At 36.8% G+C, this 25995-nt stretch overlaps 1 protein-coding gene across 1 annotated transcript in view; it reads left to right on the forward strand.

Moving 5' to 3' along the window:
- LOC308419132 (vomeronasal type-2 receptor 26-like) overlaps positions 1 to 24174 on the forward strand; it is a gene marked incomplete at both ends in the record, with an annotated part of 38556 nt that extends 14382 nt beyond the window's left edge. Inside the window, 3 exons of the mRNA XM_080914717.1 lie at positions 11518 to 11742; positions 14777 to 14900; positions 23282 to 24174. Coding sequence (XP_080770843.1) covers positions 11518 to 11742; positions 14777 to 14900; positions 23282 to 24174 — 1242 coding nt within the window. The remainder of the gene's footprint in view (positions 1 to 11517; positions 11743 to 14776; positions 14901 to 23281) is intronic.
- Between the last annotated feature and the right edge of the window lie 1821 nt (positions 24175 to 25995).

Raw genomic sequence — 25995 nt, forward strand, 5'->3', positions numbered from 1 at the left:
CTTTTTTCCATTGAATGTTTACTGCTCCTTTGTCAAAAATTAGGTGACCATATACATGAGGGCTCATTTCTGGATCATCTATTCTATTCCATTGATCCACATGCCTATTTCTGTACCAGTACCATGCAGTTTTCAGCACAATTGCCTTGTAATATAGCTTGAGGTCAGGGAGAGTGATTCCCACAGATGTTTTTTTGTTGTTGAGGATGGATTTCGCTATTCTCGGTCTTTTGTTATTCCACATGAAATTGTACATTGATCTTTCCAATTCCATGAAGAACTGGGTTGGAATTTTGATGGGGATTGCATTGAATCTGTAGATTGCTTTTGGTAGGATGGCCATTTTTTAGATGTTGATTTTTCCAATCCACGAGCATGGGAGATCTTTCCATTTTCTGAGATCCTCCTCAATTTCTTTCTTTAGAGGTTTGAAGTTCTTGTCATACAGGTTTTTCACTTGCTTAGTTAGCGTCACACCAAGGTATTTCATAGTTTTTGTGACGATTGTGAAGGGTACCTTTTCCCTAATTTCTTTCTCCACATGTTTGTCCTTTTAGTATAGGAAGGCTACTGATTTGTTTGAGTTAATTTTGTATCCAGCCACTTTGCTGAACTTGTTTATCAGCTGTAGGAGTTCTCTGGTGGTATTTTTGGGGTCACTCAAGTACACTATCATGTCATCGGCAAAGAGTGATGTTTTTATCTCTTCCTTTCCGATTTGTATCCCCTTGATCTCCTTTTGCTGTCTAATTGCTCCAGTCAGGACTTCCAGTACTATGTTGAATAGGTAGGTGGAGAGTGGGCAGCCTTGTCGAGTCCCTGATTTTAGTGGGATTGCTTCAAGTTTCTCTCCATTAAGTTTGATGTTGGCTGTTGGTTTGTTGTATATTGCTTTTATTATGTTTAAGTATGGACCTTAGATTCCTGTTCTTTCCAGGACTTTTAACATGAAGGGGTGTTGGATTTTGTCAAATGCTTTCTCAGCATCTAGTGAGATGACTATGTGATTTTGATTTTGAGTTTGCTTATATGGTGGATTATGTTGATGGATTTCCTTATGTTAAATTATCCCTGAATCCCAGGGATGAAGCCTACGTGGTCATGATGAATGATCGTTTTGATGTTTTCCTGGATTCGGTTTGCAAGGATTTTGTTGAGTATTTTTGCATCAATGTTCATAAGTGAGATTGGTATGAAGTCCTCTTTCCTTGTAAGGTCTTTGTGTGGTTAGGTAGGAGGGTTATTGTAGCCTCAAAAAATGAGTTACATAGTATTCCATCTGATTCTATCTTTTGGAATAGTTTGGAGAGTATTGGTGTTATATCCCCAATAACTGTCTGATAAAATTCTGCACTGAACCCGTCTGGACCTGGGCTTTTTTTGGTTGGGAGGCTTTTGATGACTTCTTCGATTTTTTTAGGTTTTATAGGGTTATTTAGATGGTTTACCTGGTCCTGGTTTAACTTTAGGATCTTGTATCTGTCTAGGTATTGTTCCATTTCCTCCAGATTTTCCAATTTTGTGGATTATAAGTTTTTGTAGTAGGATCTGATGATTTCTTGAATTTTCTCAGTTTCATTTGTTATGTCCCCACTTTCCTTTCTGATTTTGTTAATTTGTATACCCTCTCTTTGCCCTCTAGTTATTCTGGCTAGGAGTTTATCAATCTTGTTGATTTTTTCAAAGAACCAACTCTTTCTTTTGTTGATTTTTTTCAATGGTTCTTTTGATTCTATTTGGTCTATTTCTGCCCTAATTTTGATTATTTCTTGCCGTCTACTTTTTTTGGGTATATCTGCTTCCTTTTGTTCTAGGGCTTTTAGCTGGTCTGTCAGGTTGCTGATGTAAGCTCTCTCCAGTTTCTTTTTGGAAGCACTTAGGGCTATGAGTTTTCCTCTCAGTACTGCTTTCATTGCATCCCATAGGTTCGGGTATGTTGTGTTTTTGTTTTTGTTGAATTCTAGAAAATCCTTAATTTTTTTCTTTATTTCTTCTTTGACCCTGCTATCATTTAACAGTGCGTTGTTTAGTTTCCATGTGTATGTGGGCTTTTTGTTTTCTTTGTTGTTGTTAAAGACAAGCCGTAGACCATGGTGATCTGAGAGGATGCATGGGAGTATTTCAATCTTCTTATATCGATTGAGGCTCCTTCTGTGTCCAATTATTTGGTCAATTTTCGAGAAGGTGCTATGGGGTGGTGAGAAGAAGGTGTATTCTTTCACTTTAGGATAATATGTTCTGTATATATCTATTAATTCTAGTTGGTTCAAAGTCTCTGCTAGTTTTGCAGTGTCCTTGTTCAGTTTCTGTTTCAATGATCTGTCCTTTGGTTAAAGTGGGGTATTAAAGTCTCCCACTATTATTGTGTGGGGTGATATGTATTTTTTAGCTTTAGTAGGGTTTCTTTCATGAATGTGGTTGCCTTTTTATTTGGAGCATATATGGTAAGGATTGAGAGTTCCTCCTGACAGATTTCCCTGGTAATGGGTTAAAAGTGTCCTTTCTTATCTTTTTTGATAACTTTTGGTTGGAAATTTACTTTATTCAATATTAGAATAGCCACTCCAGATTGCTTCTTGGAGCTGTTTGCTTGGAAGTTTTGTTCCCACCCTTTTACTCTGAGATAGTGTCTGTCTTTGTCTCTGAGATGAGTTTTCTGTATGCAGCAAAAGGCTGGATTTTGTTTATGTATCCAGTCTGATAGACTATGTCTCTTTTTGGAGAGTTGAGTCCATTTATGTTAATAGATATCAAGGAATAGTTGTTTCTGTTTCCTGTCATTATTGCTTTTTTGTGTTGATTTGTGTTTGTGTCTTTTTCTTCTTTCAGTTTTCTTGTTTAGGAGTTTTGTTGTTTTTACTAGGCTGTATTTTTTCTCATTGTATTGGGTTTTCCACCTATAATTCATTGTAGGGCTGGGTTTGTGGTCAGATATTGTTTAAATTTTGATTTGTTTTGAAATATCTTCATCTCTTCATCGATTGTGGTTGATAATTTTGCTGGGTATAGCAGCTTTTGCTGGCACTTGTGCTCTCTTAGAGTGTGCCTGATGTCTGTCCAGGCTCTTCTAGCTTTCATAGTTTCTTTTGAGAAATTGGTTGTGAGTCTGATTGGCCTGCCTTTATATGTTACCTGACCTTTTTCCCTTACTGCTTTTAGTATTCTTTCTTTGCTTTGGGCACTTGATGTTTTTACTATTATGTGTCGGGAGGTATTTCTTTTCTGGTCCAACCAGTTTGGAATTCTGAAGGCTTCTTTTTTCTCATGGTCATCTCATTCTTGAGGGTAAGGAAGTTTTCTTCTACGATTTTCTTGAAGATATTAATTGTGCCTCTTAGTTGATACTCTTCTCCCTCTTCTATTCCTATTATCCTTAGGTTCGGTCTTCTCATTGTGTCTTTTATTTCCTGGACATTTTGGGTTAGGAGCTTTTTGTGTTTTGCATCTTCTCTGGCTGTTTTGTCTATGTTTGCAATGTTGTCTTCTGCCCCCGAGATTCTCTCCTCGATCTCTTGTAATCTGTTGGAAATGCTTGCTTCTGTGACTCCTGATTTCTTTTTTTGGTGTTCTGACTCCAGGGTTATGTCTTTTAGCGCCAGTTTTAGTACCAGTTTACAACACCATCAATAATGAAGAAATGTTTCACTCCAGCATCTGGTGTCATCTAAATTTGTGATCTTGGTCAATCTGATTGGTGTGAGGTGGAATCTCAGGGTTGATTTGATTTTTATTTCCCAGAATGCTAATTATGTTGAGCACTTCACTTAGATGCTTTACAGCCATCTTATATTCCCCAACTGAGAACTTTTTCTTTAGCTTTGTACCTAATTTTTTAATAGGGTTCAAACAACCTATTTTGAACCCTATTAAAAAATGAGGTACAGCCTTAAACAAAGAGTTCTCAATTGAGAAATATTAAATGGCTGAGAAACATCTATGGAAGTGCTCAACATCCTTAGCCATCAGGGAAATGCAAATCAAAACAACCCTGAGATTCCACCTCACACCAGTCAGATTGGCCACGATCCGAAACTCAGATGACAATAGATGATGGTGAGGATGTGGAGAAAGAGGAACACTTCTCCACTTTGTGGGGTTGTAAACTGATACAACCACTCTGAAAATCAGTCTGGTTGTTCCTCAGAAAAATGGAAATAGTACTACCTGAAGACCCAGTTATTCCACTTCTGGGCATTTACCCCAGAGATGCTCCAACATACAACCAAGATACATGCACCACAATGTTCATTGCAGCTCTATAATAGCCAGAAGTTGGAAAGAACCCAGATTAAGTCCTTAAGTAGATTAATGGATACAAAAATTGTGGTACATTTACACAATGGAGTACTACTCGGCTATCAGAAACAATGGCCTAACAAATTCTTAAGAAATGGTTGCATCTAGAGAATATCATCCTGAGTGAGATAACCCAGTCACAAAAGAACAGACATAATATGCAGTCACTGATAATGGGATACTAACTTCAGAAAGCTCTGAACACCCCAGAAACAACCCACAGACTGTTTAAAGATCAAGAAAAAAATATTTTAATGAAAATAGAACTGTATCACATCCCCCTTTCCTTCCTACAGCCCCTCCCAGTTTCTCTCCTATCTCCTCAAATTTTTAAACTCTTTTTCTATATTATTGTTACATATATACATATATATATATATATATGTGCCCACAAATACTTAATTGTAATCTTATAAAATGTATTTGTATACTTTTATGTAAAAATGCTTAAAAATCTGTACATTTGTCTATGTCTTTAAAAATAATGTTAAAAAAAGATGAGCCAAGGGAAAATTAAAACAACTTATTCTGGCCAAAATTCTCATAACATATTTTTACATTCAATTATTTAACATGGCCTGAATGGAAATTTATATTGTAGTTTGATTATTTGATCAAACTAACCTCTTACGAGAGGAAGATAGTTGTCTTGCTTTATTTCTCTTTACCCTAGATGCTCCATGTGAATGTTTTTATAAAACTGAAAGGTGCTTTTAATTTTTGTATACTCCAAAATAACAACAACAACAAGAAGAACAAAAACCAAAAAAAAAAAAAAAAAAACAAAAAAACAAAAAAACAAAAAAACAAAAAAAGACAGCCCTGCATCCCTGACAAGATTCACATTCCAGAATGCTGAGGTTATAGAACCTTCCATTCTGGCTAATCGTTTGATTCTATCGCAAATACATAAAAACTCTTTAAAAAAATAATAGGGTTGTTTGATTCTCTGGTGTCTAGCTTCTTGTTTCTTGTATACCTTGGATATTAGTCCTCTTACTGATGTAAGGTTGGTAAAGATCTTTTGCCACTCTTTTGGCTGCTGTTTTGTTTTCTTGACAGTGTCCTTAGCTTTACAGAAACTTTGCAATCTCATTAAGTCCCATTTGTTAATCTTTGGCCTTAGAGCAGGAGCCATTGATGTTCTGTTCAGAAAATTTTCTTCTGTGCCTATGTGTTCTAAGGTTTTTTCCTATTTTCTCTTCTATTAGTTTCAGTGTACCTGGTTTAATGTGTAGAATGTTGATCCACTTGCCCTTGATCTTTGTACAAGGAAATAAGAAAGGCTCTATTTTCACTCTTCTGCATGCTGAGTGCCAGTTGGACCAACACCATTTGTTGAATAGGCTGTCCTTTTTCCTTTGAATGTTTACAGCTCCTTTGTCAAAAATCAGGTGACCATAGATGTGAGGGCTCATTTTTGGATCTTCTATTCTATTCCACTTATCCACATGCCTGTTTCTATACCTGTACCATGCAGTTTTCAGCATAATTGCCTTGTAATATAGCTTTAGGTCAGGGATAGTGATTCCCGCAGACATTTTTTTGTTGTTGAGGATGGATTTCACTATTTTAGGAGTTTTATTATTCCAGATGAAATTGCACATTGCTCTTTCCAGATCTATGAAGAATTGGGTTGGAATTTTGATGGGGATTGCATTGAATCTGTAGATTGCTTTTGGCAAGATGGCCATTTTTACAATGTTGATCCTTCCAGTCCTTGAGCATGAAAGATCTTTCTATTTTCTGAAATCTTCCTTGATTTTTTTTTTTTAGAGTTTTGAAGTTCTTGTCATACAGATCCTTTACTTGCTTAGTAAGAGTCACGCCAAGGTATTTAATATTTTTTGTGACTATTATGAAGGATATCTTTTCCTAATTTCTTTCTTCATATGTTTGTCCTTTGAGTAGAGGATGTCTACTGATTTGTTTGAGTTAATTTTATATTCAGCCACTTATTGAACTTGTTTATCAGGTATAGGAGTTTTCTGGTGGAATTATTGGGGTCACTTAAGTACACTATCATGTCATCTGCAAATAGTGATATTTTTATTATTTCCTTTCCAATTTGTATCCCTTTGATTTTCTTTTGCTGTCTAATTGCTCTGGACAGAACTTCCAGTACTATGTTGATTATTACGTGGAGAGTGGGTAGCCTTGTCGAGTCCTTGATTTTAGTTGGATTGCTTCCAGTTTCCCACTCTTAAGTTTGATGCTGGCTGTTGGTTTGCTGTATATTGCTTTTATTATGTTTAGGTATGGGCCTTGGATTCTTGTTCTTTCCAAGACTTTTAACATGAAGGGGTGTTGAAGTTTGTCAAATGCTTTCTCAGCATCTAGTGTGATGACCATGTGGTTTTTTCTTTGAGGTTTTTTATATGGTGGATTACATTGATGGATTTCCGTATATTAAACCATCCCTGCATCCCAGGGATGAAGCCTACTTGATCATGAGGAATGATCATTTTGATGTGTTCTTGGATTCAGTTTGCAAGAATTTTGTTGCGTGTTTTTGTATCAGTGTTCTCTCTGCTCCCCTGCTCTTCAGAATTCCTTCTCACCAAGCCTGTGTCCCTGGATATCTCCAGAAGTTCTCTTATTATTGAGAATAACTTTCACTATCCTGTTTTTTTCTTTTTCTTTTTTTCATTTTTTTTGTGTTATTCTAGATGACTTTGAGAATTGCTCTTGCTATCTCTGTGAAGAACTGAGTGGTCATTTTGATGGGGATTGCATTGAACTGTAGATTGCTTTTGGTAATATGTTCATTTTTACTATGTCAATCCTGCTGATCATGAGCATGGGAGATCTTTCCATCTTCTGAGGTTTTCTTCAACTTCTTTCTCAAGAGACTTGAAGTTCTTGTTATACAGATCTTCCACTTGCTTGGTTTGAGACACACCAAGCTATTTTATATTATTTGTGACTATTTTGAGGGGTTATGTTTTCCTAAATTCTTTCTTAGTTCATTTATCCTTTAAGTAGAAGAATGCTACCATTTTTTTGAGTTAATTTTATATCCATCCACTTTGCAGAAGTTATTTTACAATTTTAGGGGTTTTATGGGAGAAATTTGGAGGTCACTTAAGCATACTATAATATCACCTGTAAATAGTGATATCTTGACTTCTTTTTTTCCAATTAAAAATTTTTTTCCTATTTTTGTTTTTTAATTTTTAGCAGTATATTGAATAGATAGGGAAGATGTGGGCAACCTTATTTATTTCCTGATTTTAGTTCTCTCTATTTAGTTTGATGTTGGCTACTGATTTTTTTATATTGCTTTTGTTATGTTTAGGTATGGGGCTTGAATTCTTAATCTTTCTAAGACCTTTAAAATGAAGGTGGTTTTATATTTTGTCAAATGCTTTTATTAGCATTTAATGAGATGATCATGTGGCTTTTTAAAAAATTTGTTTATACAGTTAATTACATCGATGGATTTCTGTATATTGAACCATCTATTCATGGGTGGGATAAAGCCTACTTGATAATAATGCTAAGTGATTATTTTGATGTGTTTTGGATTTGGATTTTGAGAATTTTATTGAGTAATTTTGGGTCAATATTTATAATAAAATTGTTCTGAAGGTTTCCTTACTTGTTGAGTCTTGGTGTGGTTTAGATATTAGCATATGTGGCATCATAGAACAAATTAGGTAATGTTCCTTATGTTTCTACTTTGTGGAGTAGGTTGAGGAGTATTGGTATTAGGCATTTTCTGAAGGTGTGATAGATTTCTTCCCCAAAACTACCTAGTTCTGGGATTTCTGGTTGGGAGACTTTTAATGACTGCTCCTATTATTTAGGGATTATGGGACTGTTTAGATGGTTTACCTGCTCTTGATTTAACTTTGGTATCTGTTATCTGTCTAGAAAATCATCCATTTCTTCTAGATTTTCTAGAATAGTTGAGTATGGGCTTTTGTAGTAGGCTCTGATGAATTTTTAAATTAATACAATTTCTGTTGTTAGGTCTCCAGTTTCATTTCTGATTTTGTTAATTTGGGTACTGTCTCTGTGCCCTCTGGTTAGTCTAAGTGTTTATCTCTGTTGTTGATTTTCTGAAAGAACCTTCTCCTGGTTTTGTTGATTTTTTGCATAGTTCTCTTTGTTTCTACTTGGTTGATTTCAGTCCCGAGTTTGATGATTTCCTGCTGTGTATTCCTCTTAAATATATTTACTTATTTTCGTCCTAGAGCTTTCAGATGTTCTATTAGACTGCTAGTGTATGCTTTCTACAGTTTGTGGAGGCACCCAGTGCTGTGAGTTTTCCTCTTAGCACTGCTTTCATTGTGTCTCATAAGTTTGGGTATGTTGTGCCTTTATTTTCTTTAAACTGTTAAAAGACTTTAATTTCTTTCTTTATTTTTTCCCTGACAAAGACACCATTGAATAGAGAGTTGTTCTGCTTCCATATGTATGTTGCCCTTCTTTTCTTATTGAATACCATCCTTTCTTCATAATTCTCTGATATGATGCATGGGATTTTTTTTCTTACAACTTTTTTTTTTTAAATACGAGAGATACATGTACAGATTTTTAAAAGCATTTTGGCATAAAATTATATGAATATATTTTTTGTCAGTACTTTATTCTTTTAGAGGGTTTATAGTATATAGTAAAATCTTACATAGAATGACATCAGGAGAAAATGGCAGGCCTCATTCCTCTCAGAATGTGGGAAGAATTGAGCATAGCACCTTGCAATCTTCCCAACAATCAGTGATGGATTCTGAAACATTGATTTCTTTAGTTAAAAAACAGTTGTAAACTTATTATTTTACTCACACTGTTTTAGAATTTGAAACAAAAATCATTATGTTTAATCTATACATACCAATGGGATTATTTTTTATTGGATATCCTCTGTATTTACATTTCCAATGTTAAACCCTTCCCCATCCTTCCCCTCCCTCCTTTCTCTCAACTTGTTTCCATGAAGGTGCTCCCTCTCCCAATCACTGTCTCCACCTCAGTGTCTTGGCCAATGATGATGTTGTTCTTCCCATGAGGGTGCAAATCTTTCAGCTATTTTAGTTCTTTCTTTAGCTTTTTCACTGGGGTCCTCATGTTCAGTCTGATGTTTACCTGCAAGCATCCTCAACTGTACCTGTATGACTCTGGGAAAGGCTCTGAGGAGACATCCTTGTCTGGTTACTGCCAACAAACACTTCTTGGCATCAGCAATAGTGCTTGAATTTGGTGTCTGCACATGGGAGGGTTCTCGAGGTGAGGCATTCTTTGTATATCTTTTCTTGAATCCATACTCCTCGATTTGACCTTGTATTTTCTCCCCTGCTTTGTTATCCCTTCTAAGAAGGACTGAGGCATCCACATCTTGTATATATTAAGGCTTATGATTATACGATCAGTTTTTGCGAAGGTATCATGAGGTGCTAAAAAGTTTTAATCTTTTGCTTTAGGATAAAATGTTCTATAGACATCTGCTCAATCCATTTAGACCTTCTGTTAGTTTTACTGTCTCTTTGTTTAGTTTCTGATCCAATGATTTGTCCATTTGTGAGAGTGGGGTGTTGAGGTCTCTTACTACTATTGTGTAAGTTTCAATGTGTGTTTTGAGCTTTAGTAATGTTTCTTTTACAAAAGTGGGTGACCCTGTATTTGCGGCATAGATGTTCACAAGCAAGAGTTCAACTTGGTAGATTTTTCCTTTGATGAATATGAAGTGACCTTCCTTATTTTTTTGATACATTTTGGTTGAATGTAGATTTTATTCAATATTAGAATGGCTTCTTCAGCTTTTTACTTGGGACTATTTGCTTGGAATTTTTTTTCAGGATTGTGCTCTGAGGTAGTGTCTATCCTTGTCACTGAGTTGCATTTTCTGTATGCATCAAAATGCTGGATCCTGTTTATGTAGCCAGTCTGTTAGTCCATGTATTTTTATTGGAGAATTGAGTCTATTCCTGTTAATAGATATTAAGGAAAAGTGATGGTTGGTTCTTGTTATTTTTGTTGTTAGAGGTGGAATTATGTTTGTGTAGCTCTCTTCTTTTGGGTTTGTTGTAAGAAGATTGGTTTTCTGCTTATTCTTGGGTGTAGTTTCCCTCCTATGTTGAAGTTTTTCATCTATTATCCTTTGTAGAGCTAGATTTGTGAAAAGATATTGTTTAAGTTTGGTTTTGTCATGGAATATCTTGGTTTCTTTGTCTATTTTACTTCATCTTGATAGGTATCATAGCCTGTGCTGGCATTTTTATTCTCTTAAGGTTTGCATGACATCAGCTCAGGGTCTTCTGAATTTTAGAGTCCTTGTTGAGATGTCTGGGGTAATTCTGATAGGTCTGCCTTTATGTTACCTGACATTTTTCCCTTAATGCTTTCAATACTCTTTCTTTATTCTTTGCATTTGGTGTTTTGATTATTATGTAATTGAGGAATTTCTTTTCTGGTCCAATATATCTGTTGTACTGTAGGCTTCTTGTATATTTATGGGCATCTCTTTTTTAGGTTAGCAATTTCTGTCTATAAATTTTTTGAAGATGTATACTGGTTCTTTCAGTTGGAATCTTCACTCTCTTTTATACCTATTATTCTTTGGTTTAGTCTTTTCATTCTGTCATATATTTCCTGGATGTTTGGAGTTAGGAGATTTTTGCATTCTGCAATTTGTTTGACTGCTGTGCCAATTTTTTTATGGTATCTCTCTTTATATATTAAACCATAATACCTCTGCTCAGTCTTTTTGTAAATTATATTTTCCTCCAAATTAGCTTAATGTTGTAGTTTTACATGTAACTTCATCATATACCCTCCTTAATTACAACTTTTATATTTTCAAAGCCAAATTTTTATTCTATTATAACTTTCACAAGTAACATATGGTTGTGATAGAAAAAAGGTATTATTCCCAAAAGGCAATTATGCAAAACATTTAAAGCCCTCATTCAAATTGTTCTCATTTTTCATAAAAAAATAAAATCTGATTGCTAGAGTCGTCCTTTCATCACTGAGACATTAAGAAATGCTCACTTTTCAAGTTCGAACAGTGGCTATAGTGTTGCTAAACTGCATATGACTCTACTAATGTCTACATATAATCATAATGCTGGTATGTATCTATGTCCTATGTTAAATAAAACAATAATGAAAGCCACAAGAACATACAGTTAGTGAGAGAGGGTGGTTAATGTAAGCAGGTTTATTTGCATCTCAGTGACTTACAGTGCAAGTTCTGAATATTATTTTCTGTTTTAGCTTCATCCATTCCTACAGAAAGGTCAAATTTGGAAAAGGGTCAATGAGGAGAACATTGTGATCAGGGAAGGTTCAGCAACCAAGATTGACATCCTTAATTACCAGTCTCTGCATAATGGTACCAGAGCTCAAGTGAAAGTTGGCGAGTTTATCTTTGAATCTCACAGTGTTCAGCATTTTTCTCTAAATGAGAAACGCATAACCTGGGGTGATTATTATAGTGTGGTGAGTATCTATCTGAGAACAGCACTGTTTGCTGCTCTCAGAGTAGAATTCCTCTGAGAACATGGTTAAGGGACTGCTGAGTGCCATCTGGCTGAGAGTTCCCTTACTTTGTTCTTCCCAATACCAAATACCAGAACTTTCTGCCTGCAGAATCTCTGAAAGAAGAACTGATTAATTTTGGATTAATTTTTAAGATGGTCTATCCTTGTAATGATCAGAAACAGCAATTAACTAAGTAAAAAGATAAGAAAAAAACCCCAATATCTTGGGCGGTTATGGATATGGATATAAATAGGTCAAGGATTTAGTGTAAGTAACTGTCTTCAGTGAAGAAATAAAATAAAGCCACATGGAGAAAAGCAGTCTTTTCGAATAGGTATTTGTAAATATAACATTTATTTTGCTAGTTAATTGTCATCTCTGAGGCTTACTGCCTCTATATCCTAACCTAAGTTTATTTCTGGAAGCTTCTAGACTCCTTACAGTGTATGGTACACCTAGAATGTTTACAACCTATTGAGACTTAATGCTTAATAAGCTCACCTTCTGTACTTCTTTCTGAGTTCTGGCTGACTCAACTTAACTCTTCTGGCTCAAACTCCTCTCTAAGCTGGCTGGTTCAACCTTACCTCTTCTTTTTCTGTCTAAATTATCTTTACTTGGCCTCATAATAATTTTGGCAATATGTTCTAATCTTTTGGCTCCTTATCAAATTCTGGCTGGTTCTTTCTTTACCTGTGTCTAGCTTGTTATCTCTGCAACGTGTCTCTGTACAATGGTCCCAGTAAAATTCACTAACCCCCAACCCCTACCCAACCCTGATGCACTGTTCCCTTAAATTGTTGACAAAAGCCATCTTGGAAAGGCTATGGTAAGTAAGTAAGTTTTCTGGAAATAGCACACAGTTTTGCATGGATACAATGGGCATACTCTGAGAGGCAAAGACCCCAGAGACGTGGACTCAGGCTTGATTCTCTTTCCTGACACTAGTACACAGCTTAATAATTTCCTGGGCATTTACCTACCCTGGGCAGATTTACTACAGAACCAATATTAAGATATACATTCATGTACTAACGCTATTTAGATGAACTGATGATTTCCTAACTGCTGATAATGATTTAATAGAGCTTCTAAATTGATACAAGTATTCTCAAGTGCCCCATGAAATAAAAGGTGCAAATAGAGCTCTGTATACCTTCATGTGTCATGGACTAATGGTGCTAGCAAGCAAGCAAACAAACAAACAAACAAAAAAACACCAAAAATAACTCAAAACCAAACAAAAACAAAACAATAGAACACAGGATTGCAATAAATTAATGATCAAGGAAAAATTTATTCTATGTTAGATCCAAGAAAGAGGCCATGAATTTTTACTATGAAAAAGCAAAGTCACATGAAATTGTTGCTTTGGACTTATGAGAACTCATATAATGAAATGCTGCTAGGAACTTACAATTTTCTTTCTGCTGTAATTCCCTTTTGTTTAACATTTTATGTATGAGGTAATCTTTTTCTTACATAAAAGGTTTTTTATTTTTTAACTAAAAAGCTACAAAAACTGAAAGCAAATTTAAAGTTTGGTCCCTTTCTGCTTCTCCCAATGTGTGTTTGTCTGTGTACCTGAATTTCTTTCTCTCTTTCTCTTTTTCTCTCTTCCTCTTTGGTTCAGGAAGAGTTAACCAACTTTGAGCCTCTTGCCTGGCTAACAAGAGGGCCCTGAGTCAAAGAGGAAACAGCCCAAGTAACTAACTTTCTTTTCTTAATCCCCTCTGCTATCCACAAGAGTCAACTGCAAGAAGTCATCACCTTTTGGCCTAGGAATAGCTAAACCAAGTTAATTGTCAAGAGCCATTAGCTTCTGACCACAGAATACAAGAGAGAGTTAAATCTCAAAAAGCTTTCAGTTTCTGGTCTTAGACTGGGGAAGAGAGTCAATGACCAGAGGTCTTCAGCCTTTGTCTTTTATCTGCCACTGTGTTCTACCTCAGTACTTGACTGTAGGATCTAGGTCCCCAACAATTTGCCTCTCTTTTCTGTTTATTCTTATTAGAATTGTATGTACCTTATCTCAATTTGTCACTTTGCCTGCCCCTCAATTAGAAGTTTCTTCTATAAACTAACACTCTACAAACTAACTATACCTTCTTTATTTGAGGTTGAAGTTGTATTCTATGGACTGAGCCTTAGCACAACTAGAAATAGGGCTTTTGAGTAAACAACCCAATCTCAGGGTTCTCAGTGTGATTAAATATTCTGTGGCAGGTAATTCTGGATCTGAAATTTAAAACTGAATGCACATTCATCTTCTTAGTATTGGAACTGTTCAGCCTGGACAAATCTGTGACGTAATAAAAAGAGGTGATACATAGTAATGGGGAAAATTATTATCTTCTAGACACTGGACAGGTTTTCTCTAATGGAAGGCATGGGTTCATCAACCATGTCAAGGCAGGTCTCATGTCCAAAATTAGTTGGGCAGCACAAGAATGAAATCCACAATATACTATATATACATGTGTGTGTCTACTTCTATTTGATTATAGTTTTGTGGGTTTATTTGTTTTATATATTTTTGTGCTTTCATATTTTATTTTCTAGGTTTGGGGTAATATGTTGTTTTATAAGATTCATTATATTTTTTGAAAAAGAACTTAAATTTGTTTGGGTCAAGAGAAGAAGATGAACTGGACAGACTTGGGGTAGGGAAAGGACATGATCAAAGTATATGTAAACTTTAAAATTGTATTAGATAAAAAATGTATCATAAAATTAAAATAACAAATCAATGAAATAAAATAAAGTGAGAGTTCAAAAGAGAGAGGGAGAGAGAGGCGGAGAGAGAGAAATAGAGAGTTGGGGGGGAAGAGAGAGAAAGTGAGAAACAGAAACTTTGGCTTTGCACTTTCTAAATGCATGGTAGTTCTTGGTTGTTAAGGTACTCAGATGTCCTGCTGAAATCTACCATCTGGTTGCTAATGCTGAATGTCATGAATTGACTGTCTTCCCTCCTCCCATGTCTCTTATACAGGCTCCTATTTCTGTTTGCAGTCTAAGTTGTCCACTTGGATTTAGGAACACACTTGCTAAAGGGAAACAGTTCTGTTGTTTTGATTGTTTCCCATGTCCAGATGGTGAGATTGCAAATGAAACAGGTATTTCTAATATTATTCTTAATGTGGAAGATTTTGGAAATGGTTCTGAAAGTGGAAATTTTTAGAAACTATTATAATGTGGAAATTTCTAGAAATAGTATTAAATGAAGAAATTTGTAGAAATAGTTCTGAATGTTGAAATTTCTGGATATGGTTCTGAATGTGCACATTTCTAGATTTGGTTCTGAATGTGGAAATGCTGCACTGAAGGATAGAGGTGAGTAACACAGCACCTGAAGACACAGTTATTTTAATGTAGCTAACTCCTCATAGTTTAAAACAAGTTCTTATTGGGTGGAGGTAGCAAAGGTTTTAATCCCAACTCTCAGTATATGGATTTCTGAGTTCAAGGCCATCCTGATCCACAAAGTGAGTTCAGGACAGCCAGTGCTGCACAGAGAAATCCTTCTTGAAAAACAAAACAACAAACAAAAATTTTGATTTCAACTCAGTTGTCTCTGTTACTGTCATTTGTGTATTTGCTTGCTTTCTTGACTATGCTGCCTGGATTGGTTTCAAACTCCTGGGCTCCAGCAATTGTTTAGGCTTATCCTCCTGGGTGACTGAGACCACGGGAGTGTGCTCCTGCGTCTGCCCCTGCTTTGTCTTCTGTGTGTCTGCATTGAGTGTAATGTGTTTTCTTTGTACCCCTGCTTTTCACTAATGGTTCTATTACAGCTGTAGAAGTATCAATGAGTAAAGTTAGTACTCTCTGTATACTGTAAACAGTTAGTGCTCCCTGTATACCCTAAACTATGTAATGCATTATAAAGCATGACATTATTTCATGCTTACTATAAATACCAATAATAACCAATATTCTATTCACAAGAATATCAAATATCAGAGAAACTATTTTAATTATTATGATCACACAAAAGACCTGCCAAAGTAGAGGAACTGTTAAAAACATTGTATCAGAGTGAAATTGATGTCAGATAAAGAACTCCTTTTTTTGGGACCCTGAGACCCTGGGACCCTGGGACAACTTCTTATGGTGAATAGTAGAAATTTCATAAATATTTGTTTATGATTAAATAAGCATTTTCTGTATGATTTAATTCTTTTTGTTTGTAATTAATTTGATTCTTTTGGCCGCTTTCATGATGAATTCCCTGGTTCTGTAAGCTAGCATGAGGCCACTGTTCAACAAAAAACTATGAGATCCCAAAAGATGAGTGGTGTGCAGTGTTGTGAGTGATGTGAAGTGTTGTGAGTGATGTGCAGTGTTGTGAGTGATGTGAAGTGTTGTGAGTGATGTGCAGTGTTGTGAGTGATGTGCAGTGTTGTGAGTGATGTGCAGTGTTGTGAGTGGTGTGCAGTGTTGTCAGTGGTGTGCAGTGTTGTCAGTGATGCACAGAGTGGTCAGTGATGCGCAGTGTTGTCAGTGGTGTGCAGTGTTGTCAGTGATGCTCAGTGTGGTCAGTGATGTGCAGTGTTGTCAGTGGTGTGCATATCTCTGAGTGATGTTCAGGACTGAGTGTGATGTACAAGGTTGCTCTGCCTACTGTCCTCTGACTGTCTAGCAGTCACTTCTTCCTCAAAATGATTCTGATTGCAAAGTCTCCCCAGAGCACATGCTTTCTTATCAGATTTGTTCTGTTATGATTCTGTATCCTTCCTTCACATCTAACATCTATTTCAGAGGAGGTATTTGTCAGGCCAATTCTATTCTCGTGCATAAAAACTTTACTTAACAGAGGCTATTTAAAATGAGGTCCTTTGATTGTTTTTATAGCAAAGTAGTGGTAGGCCAGACTAATGACTTCTTGAATGTTGGGCTTACAGACAAACACTACCAAGTTCTTGCTCTTCATATTTTTTTTTTAAATTAACTTTGTATTGGTTCTTTGTGAATTTTACATTATACACCCCAATCCCACTCATCTTCCCCTTTTCTTGTGTCCATGCTCTACCCTTGAAATCTCCCCCTACCCCAACAACAACATCAATAACAACAACAACAACAACAACAACAAAGTCTTGCTGTGGAAGCTGTTATGTGTCACAGTGACTCCCATGCTATACTCTTATGTCCACTCTTCTTGTTTGCAATGCCTTGTTGGTTTCCTCTAAGCCTATGCTTTCCGTTACTCTATCAATGCTGGAGCCTCACTGGGACTCCTCTCAGATATGCTGTTGTCATCCAGTGTCATGAGATCCTGTAGCTTTGGATTTGTAGGACCAGCCCCTCCATGTATTCCAGCAGTTCATAGTAGGGTAGAGGTCAGAGAGGGTAAATTCTAACCACTGAATCTGGGCCTGAAAATTGTCTGAGATGGTCAGCCCACCAGCTTTCCTACTCTCATGCACTTGAGGTCATCTCACCAGCAACTCCTACTGGGAGGGCCAGCTCTACCTGTTGCCTAGGTGATGTTCATGGCCTATTCTCTCAAGTGCTACACTTGATGAGAGACACGATCAGTTTTTCCATTCTCATGATCCCAAGGACAGCTCTTCTGCTTGTCCTGGATGGCAAGGGACAAGGGAAGGAAGCAGGGAGCTTCTCCTTGGTCAGCAACACTGGCTAGCAGATAAGAGGCAGAGCTGACTCTCCCATACTCATGTCATTGGGACTGGCTTACCTGCAGCCCATACATCCAGGGCCAGCTCTACTGTGCTAATCACAGTATTGTTATGAACAATAGTAGGTATTGTTCAGGGCCTGCTCTCCTGATTGCTGCAGCAAGTAAGGGGTATGGAAGCTCTCCTGCTCTGATGACTTTGAAGGGAGCTCTCTTATCTGCTGTAGGTGGAAATATGAAATGAGGAGGGCAACTCTCTCGTCAATGTCACTCTATTGCAGTCAGTTGAGGCTAGCTTTGCCATGTGCAGGCTCTTGTGGCTGGCTCAGCTCTGCCCCATACTCATCCACCAGGTTCAACTCTATTGTGCTGTCCATGAGTGGTACAGTATACTCTCTCCTCACTGCTGAAGCTGGTGAAGGACAAAAGGGGAGAAGGGTATCTTCTCTCCCATCCACTTCATCACATACATACAAGAGCTAGGGTTATATCTCCTATGGTGGGGCGCATGACTCGCCTGTAACTCCAGAGATATGCTGGGCCCACACTCTTGAGTACTGCATTTGGCCAGGAATGGAGTCAGTACTTATAATTTCATGCCCCCAGAGCCAGCTTTCCTACAATTACCAGGTAGTATGTGGGGCCATTTCCGGACAGTCCTCAGACATCATCATGTCCCCAGTTGGTAGTCCAGACCATGGATAGCCCCCTGACCTTGGTAACAGAACTCTGCTGCTGGTGCAGAGTCATGGGACCAGCTGTGTCCTCCAGTGGCAGCACAGGTTAGGGACCAATTTAGTACCAGGTGACAACACCTTGTTCCCGATGGCTGTTTCTCACTACTCTAGTCTCCAGTTTGTTCTGTTAACTTTTTTTATGGAGTGTCTACAAGTTCCTGTGTGTTCTCACTGCATGTGCACCCTGGCTTCTTCTATGCCATGCAGTTTCTCTACCATGCTGTGTGCCCCAGATGCTTTTCTGCCATGTGATCTGCGAGCCACCCTTTCCCAGCCAGTTTTCTGCCAGCCAAGAACTTTGCTTACATTCCCACAACCCAGTAAAATCATTACCCAATAATTTATTATTTATCAATTAGATTTATATGTTAACTTCTCAATCCACAATGTATCTACAGAATAAGCTTACAACCAGCTGACAAAGATATAAACTGCCCACCTAGATAAGACAAATTGACCTATAGAAACCATTAAAATATTCATATTTACCTATCACCAACTAAGACCTCCTCATTCTCTGACTCCATCTTTATTCTCCTTCCTCCTCCCCTTTCCTGCCTTACAAAAATTTTGTCCCTACCCCACTCTCTACTGTGAATTTATGTATTGCCTTGACATCAACCTACACAAATTCTCCCTAAATTTATTGTGTCCACAGCAATTTTTCTTTTTCTTTCCCCTTTATCTACCATGAAATTATTCTTCTTTGTGTGCCCTGGGTTTTTAAGTGTCTGAAATGTTCTTAGGAGTGGGCTTAGAAGCTATTTGTGCTGATGCTTTATGATGCCAGGCAAGCATTTTCTCTGGCATGGTCTACACCTCCTCCCCATCCATTCACAGTCATCGCTGTTTTATTGCCCCAGGCTAGTCACCTGTAGAGGCACGATGTCACCATTCTGGTGGTCATCTTGGACTTCTTCCTCATCAGGATGGTGGCGTTCAGTCCCAGAAAGAGTTCTTCTAGTTTCTGGCTTGCTGATGGTCCTGGAAGCCATTGATAACTCTGTAAGCACTGGACTGACTGGTGGTCTCTCAAGCTCTCTTTTTTTCAGGGGGGGGGGTTAAGCCACTAATCATAGGTCAGATCACTGAAGGTGGCTTTTGCCTCTTGTCTCTGCCACCTGCTGATGCACGTGAGACACTGCAGTCACACCTGTGACTTCTAAGAACAGACCTTGCTCTGTACTCTCATGAACTTCAAATACCACCATTTTCTTAGAGAAGTAATACATTGATAGACACAAAGACAAGAAAATATAACCACTTCATACTCTCCAGGAGTACCATCTCTCTAAAGTGCCATTGGCAAAATATGCTGTGGCAATCTTTTCCTCTTTACCACATGGCAGTATTTTCTTTTCCATCAGCAGAAGACTTCATGTTTTCTTTTTCCTCATGGTCTAGCATCTATGAAGTATTGAAGCACAGTATCCTTGAACTTCAATACTTATATTTTGAAAATATGGAGCAACTGTTTTATGTGCCATGCCTTAAAATATTTATTTTGAAAAAGCAGTTTACATGTCTCCGTTTATTGAAAACAAGAAATTTGATTGATATAATCCAGTTGTACTAAAAAATTCTGACAAAATTTTTTTTTATCATAATGCATTATCACATTTTTGTACTAGGAATAAAACCTAAGGCCTTATATATGTTAAGCACATACTTTAGACTCAGTTGTATCCACAGGTCATGTATTTATCACCATAATAATGTTTCATTACATCTACTAAATACAATCCAGCTCACCATTTACCTTTTCAAATAGATTCATATAAGGGTTCGACAGTCCTTTCAGTGGCTGCTAATAGTTCATCATATGCTTCTTAAAACATTCCATCTATTGTCCTCTAGGAATCCAACTAGTTTTACTTCCTGTGTATCATTTTTCTTCAAACAACCAATGTCTAGTTACTTATGACAGATGATATACTCTACAGAGTCAAAGGGGAGAGTGATCAGGAAGGACAGCCAAGCACACTGACTTTAAATCATGACCATGAAGAAACCACAGTCCTTGAAAACAGCCTGTGTATAACACTGGAAAAATCTGGTTTGATCCAGTCTTGCAAGAGAAACTAACATTACAAAATGATTAACACTTTACTAGTATTTTTAGAATTTTTTGTGATGTATTAATTTATAATTGAATATGCAATTATTTTAGGCCTCCCTTCCTTTTCTTTCATTTTGTTTTGTTTTTTCTTTCCTTTTATCTTTTTTCTTTTGAGAGAGTCCTTACTGTAAAATCTCTCTGGTCTGGCATCAAATGTGGTATATAGAACGGGCTGACTGGTAACCCACATGAGTGCTAAAATTACTGGTATTCAGTGCTATAATTACTTTTCTAATTAAAAAAATGGGTCCCATGCAAGTATCTTTCAGAGTGTGTGAAGTCTAAGATTAGTGAGTAAGACTTCCCATTCCACTACATTTGTCTTAAACATTCAAAGACTTACCTCTACCTGTTTCTTTTTTTAAAAAGATATTATGTGAAGAAAATTATTAAATCTTTCTGTGAAAGTACAGGAAACTCAGGTAACATAAATTATATGTGATAAATATTATTGAAAATTAAGTGCAAAATTATTTTTTTCTTTAGTAAACTTCTGAGAGTTCAATCAAAGATATTAAGGAACCCAAGAAATCAAGCATTTTTTATACTAAGAAAAACTGTTCACCTAAAATGGAGTGCCCTCAGCATTATTTATAAAACAATGACTCATCATTTGGTAAAATTGAAATCAAAGAAAGAAACAAAAAAAATACCATAGTTCCTTAACATAGATGACAGTAAATATTAGGATGGTTTTATTTCTAGGCCTTCCTGTCAGAGGTCTTCTCTGGCAGTCTGGTTCTCTCTTGAAGGTAGCTGGTGGTGGAATAGTGTGTGTGTGTGGGGGTTTAAGATCTGGTCTACTGATATATTTAGGGTTGTTTTTAATAATAAACCATTTATCTGTCTTAAGTCTAAGTTAATTTACAGTGGTTGCTGGCCTGACTCTCTCAGTTCCTCTTGAAGCCAGGAACTGTAGCATCTGGCATTTAGTACCTTTTAATAAAATAACTGGGGATTAAGTAAAGTAGCCTTTGTTCTTATCTCTGTAGGAACCTGGAGAATAGGAGTCTCAGCCTGCTACTGAAAGTCTCAGGAAGAAAAAGGGACACTTTGAAAAGTGATTTTAATATTTATTTCTAAATTCTTCTCCATCAATTCTTTTTTCTAAAAATTCTCTCCCCAAATGTTCCTAACTTCTAAGTCCCCGTTCATTTCTTTGTCATCCTACTCTGCTGTCCTTCCTCCCATCTTGCTCTCTCCCCTGCTTTGATGTAATAATGGCCTATAAGGTTTTCTTTCCTACTTTTTTGTACTATTTCTAGGGAAGTAGGTCTCAGTTTTCCCAACCATGTTTTTAACAAAAGTGCACTAAAATTTCAAATGTAAATTTAGATTATAAATCAAATAAGAAGTTTACAACAGAAATTGTTTACATATGTATTCATTAAAACTCAACATTTATTACCTGTAATTAACACTATAGGTTCATTAAAATTTAAAATCCATCATTTTTGACTAAGTTATTATTAAAATTATATATATATAAGCCCAGTCAATAATTGTTCTTCTCTCTTTGCATCTACACTAAATCCATAGTTCCGTTTTCATGATCTTTGGCTGATTGTTTTATAACCTCTTTCAATGTCTTCTCAGTTGTAGATTCCTCCTTTCTATCTCAGAATCAGTTAGCTGGTATCATTTGAAGACTGGCAGAGTTCTCATTGCAATTTTAATATCAGAGAGGACTTAACAGCAGTCTTAGTATATGGGGCCTAGTATGATTTTTAGGGATTATTCCAGAATGATTATTAGGAGTTAAGAAATCATGTATTTGTTTATATAAAATCACTAAAAGAGAATGTATATTTGTTGATCTGCAAAAATATGCCCCAGAAGAGGGCTAACACCTATCTATATCTCAGGAATCTTTCCTTATATGTAATTCCTTTGTTCTTTCTTAGAAGGGCAAATCCATCTTGACTTAACAGTTGTTGGTGAAACCATCTCAGAAGGTTACATGGTTGGTCTTAGCTTCTCTTCGACGTTGGCACCTTACACAATCAAACCCAAGAGCTGACAGGGATAAAAATACCAAGAATCATTGTGCAAGAGAAGGCAGAAAGGATGTAAGATCCAGAGAGAGAAGATCTGTAGTACAGCAGAATTTTTCAGACATGATAGGCTCCTGGAGCACATAAACTCAAAGAGGCATGTGACAGATCAAGCCAGATCAAACCAGAAAAAAATCCTCAGCATGGATGGGGGACAGGATCATGAACTCCCACCCCTAGCTAGAAGTTATTGATAACTGATGGCTGCTGGAGAGAAAAAGTCGGTATTTTTACATTTTTATTTATTTATTTATTATCTATCTATTTATCTATCTATCTATCTATCTATCTATCTATCTATCTATCTATCTATCTATTTATCTGTCTATCTACCTATCTATCTGATAGGCTGTTTATGTTTTGGTAGATGGCCCAGTACTGACATGCATAGAAGCAACATTAAGTGAACCTAGGGACTAAAAACATAACAAAACAAAAAAACAAGTAAAATTGAAAGAAAAAAAATTGGAGGGAGAGAGAGAAGAAATTGCAGGGGGAAGAAAGTGGTAGTGGATTTGATTAAAACACATGATATGCATAGAAGACATTCTCAAGTAATGAAGATTTTTTTTAAGAAACAATGGGAACAAAAAGAAAAATACTAAAAGTATCAAAATAATCTTTTCATTTATTTCATATGTAATAAAATAAAATTTTCATATTGTCTGATTCCCCGTCAACATCAGTTCTAGATTCTTACTCTCTCATCCTGTTCAAGTCCACTCCTTTTCTGATTATTTCATGAATACAAGTATATATGTGTTTTTCTCTCATGAGGGAAACAGTAACTTACTCATCAATTGTTTTTCGATATTATGGCCTAGTGAGTATAACCCGGGACATTTCCTTCAGAATTCAACACTCATTCTGCCCAAGATATATGTCCCATAGGTACATCTGGGGAATACCCAGTGGAATGTAATAAACCAAACTGCTTCCCTTTCAGATATGGATCAGTGCATCAAGTGTCCTGACCATCAGTATCCAAATAAACAGAGGAATCAGTGTCTCCCTAAAATTACAGCATTTTTGTCCCATGAAGATAATCTGGGAGCTGTTTTGGTCTCAATGTCCATTAGTTTATCTGCCTTTTCAGCCATGATTTTAGGATTATTTATCCGCTATCGGGACACAGCTGTTGTCAGAGCAAATAACAGAAATCTCAGTTATCTCCTCCTGGTTTCTCTAATGCTCTGTTTCTTTTGCTCATTACTATTCATTGGCCAACCTGGGACAGCCACTTGTGTCTTGAGACAAATGATTTTTGGGTTTGTATTTTCTCTTGCTGTTTCTGCTATCTTGGCAAAGACGTTCATTGTGGTGGTAGCCTTCAGAGCTACTAAACCAGGAAGCACCTTGAAAATGTGGATGGTGACTCGACTCTCAAATGCTATAGTCTTCTGTGGTTCCATCATTCAAGTGTGCATCTGCGCAGTCTGGCTAGGAACCTATCCCCCTTTCCCGGATGTCGACATGCAGTCAGAGTTTGGGCAAATCATCCTCTTGTGTAACGAGGGCTCCACCATTGCCTTCTATTGTGTTCTGGGGTACTTGGGCTTTCTGGCCAGTCTGAGCTTGCTTATTGCCTTTCTGGCAAGAAGGCTACCTGACAGCTTCAATGAGGCAAAAACAATCACGTTCAGCATGCTGGTTTTCTGCAGTGTATGGATTTCTTTTATACCCACTTACCTGAGCTCCAAAGGCAAAACCATGGTGGCTGTGGAAATTCTTTCCATTCTGGCTTCCAGCGCTGGCTTATTGGTCTGTATATTTCTTCCCAAATGTTATGTGATCCTAATGAAGTCAGGTGGCCATTCAAAAATAAAGTTCTTTAAATGACTTCCTCCTTAAGAAAATGGAATTTATTTAGATTTGTGTGAAATGAACCACGTACAAATCTATTCAAAGGAGTGGTATAAAGTCAATTCATTTCTATAAACAATGGCAACTGCAATTAATCCGCACTGTCCATCAAGACCACCAGTCACAGAGACTAAGGCACCTCAATTTAGATAGTTGCCAACTAGAGGTGACTTGTGATATGTCTACGAGATGTTTCTTTAAATCACAATTTTCTCATTATTCTCACATAATGTAACAGGACTGAAAAGATTAAGGGTAAGGATGAGAGTAAATAATTTGTGTGGAAACATAAGCAACAGATGCCTGAATGTTAATGTGCTTCCCCTCTGTTAGTCATATGCAGGATCTCTATGTTCAATAAAATTACTTTCAAAGTAATCATGTATTGTGCAGCAGAAATTTCATGGTCTCTGCCTCTCCCTATTGAAGGCCTTATAAGCAACACAATATAGCATGTACATTTCAGGGTTTTGTGCTCTTCTCTGTGCTCAGGTACATAGGATGTGTGAGAGTTTGGTAGAGTCCCAGGGGATACACAGACTGATTTACCATGAGGGTATACAACACATCAGTGGATAGAGGGTCTCATGAGAAGGAAAACAGCTTCCATGGAAAGTGCTTTTCTCTATTAGAGTTAGGAGTTTCAAATTTTCTTCCCATAGTGAGAGCTGATATCTACACACATTGGATTTACACACATGTTTAATGGTAGATATGGGCAAAGAGAAGAGGTTTAAAGCCAAAGATTCAACAGGACATGGACAATCATGAAATCATGCATCCTAGACCATGTGGATTTTCAGTTGTTTTTTTTTTTTTTTAATCTAGCCAAGAACTTGCTTTAAGCAACATTGCCAGATCATGCAAAGTGCAAACTCATTTTGGAACTTGCAACTTTGGGACGAACCACTGCTTAACCATGGACAAAAATCATGCACAGAAATGGCTACATTGCCAAAGCTGTTTTGTTTATGTTTTAGAACAAGACTTCCTTATATTTTCCATAGTTTTTAACTTGAGAAACTGTTTGCACACTGTAATATTGGACAGTACCACTGTAAGTTCAAGAAACACTTAAGGTATTCTGTGTCTATTTAGAGTCTCAATTATTGCTTTCATTCATATGTAAACATATATCCTATTGGACCCCATTACTTCTATTTGGCTCTAAAAACATCACAGAATATTTCATTGGAATCTGCTTTGATCTGGGTAAAATAAAGTTTGTTCAGAATGTATTGCTCGATGGGCATAGAAACACTTGTGTTCAAAAGTGTCTGAAACTATGCACCCGTGGGGTCTTACCAAGTTAAAGAGAAAGCCACTACACTCTGAAAAGCTGCTGGGCTGATTGACAGCATCAGAAGAAAGAAATTAATCTCTTTTGTAGAGCCACTTTCTCTACTGGAGCTGTGAACAATCATGTTGCTAGCCAAGCACGGGACTTACAGACAGAATGCTTACGGTCCAGATCCAGGTGAATTGCAGGGATCTCACATCCTGGTTGGCACTTATCTGAAAGATTAAGTAACTAACTGTTCATCAAATATATATTGCTAATTAAGTGTTCAGACATTCGAGTGTGTTGTAAATGGCAGACCGGCAGTCACTGAATGGTTAATGGAGACTATTCATTATCCAGTAATCTCTCAAAAACAATTAAAATTTGTTACTTGATTTTGACTTATAAGTACATGGAGAAATAATGTCTTAAAAATCTTGAAAATTCTTTGACACTTCTCATTATATAAACAATAATTTTGCGCCAGTCTCCTTAAGAAATATTAGAATGGTTGA

The sequence above is a fragment of the Micromys minutus genome (genome assembly GCF_963924665.1).
Source record: "Micromys minutus genome assembly, chromosome: 3".
Taxonomy (NCBI): domain Eukaryota; kingdom Metazoa; phylum Chordata; class Mammalia; order Rodentia; family Muridae; genus Micromys; species Micromys minutus.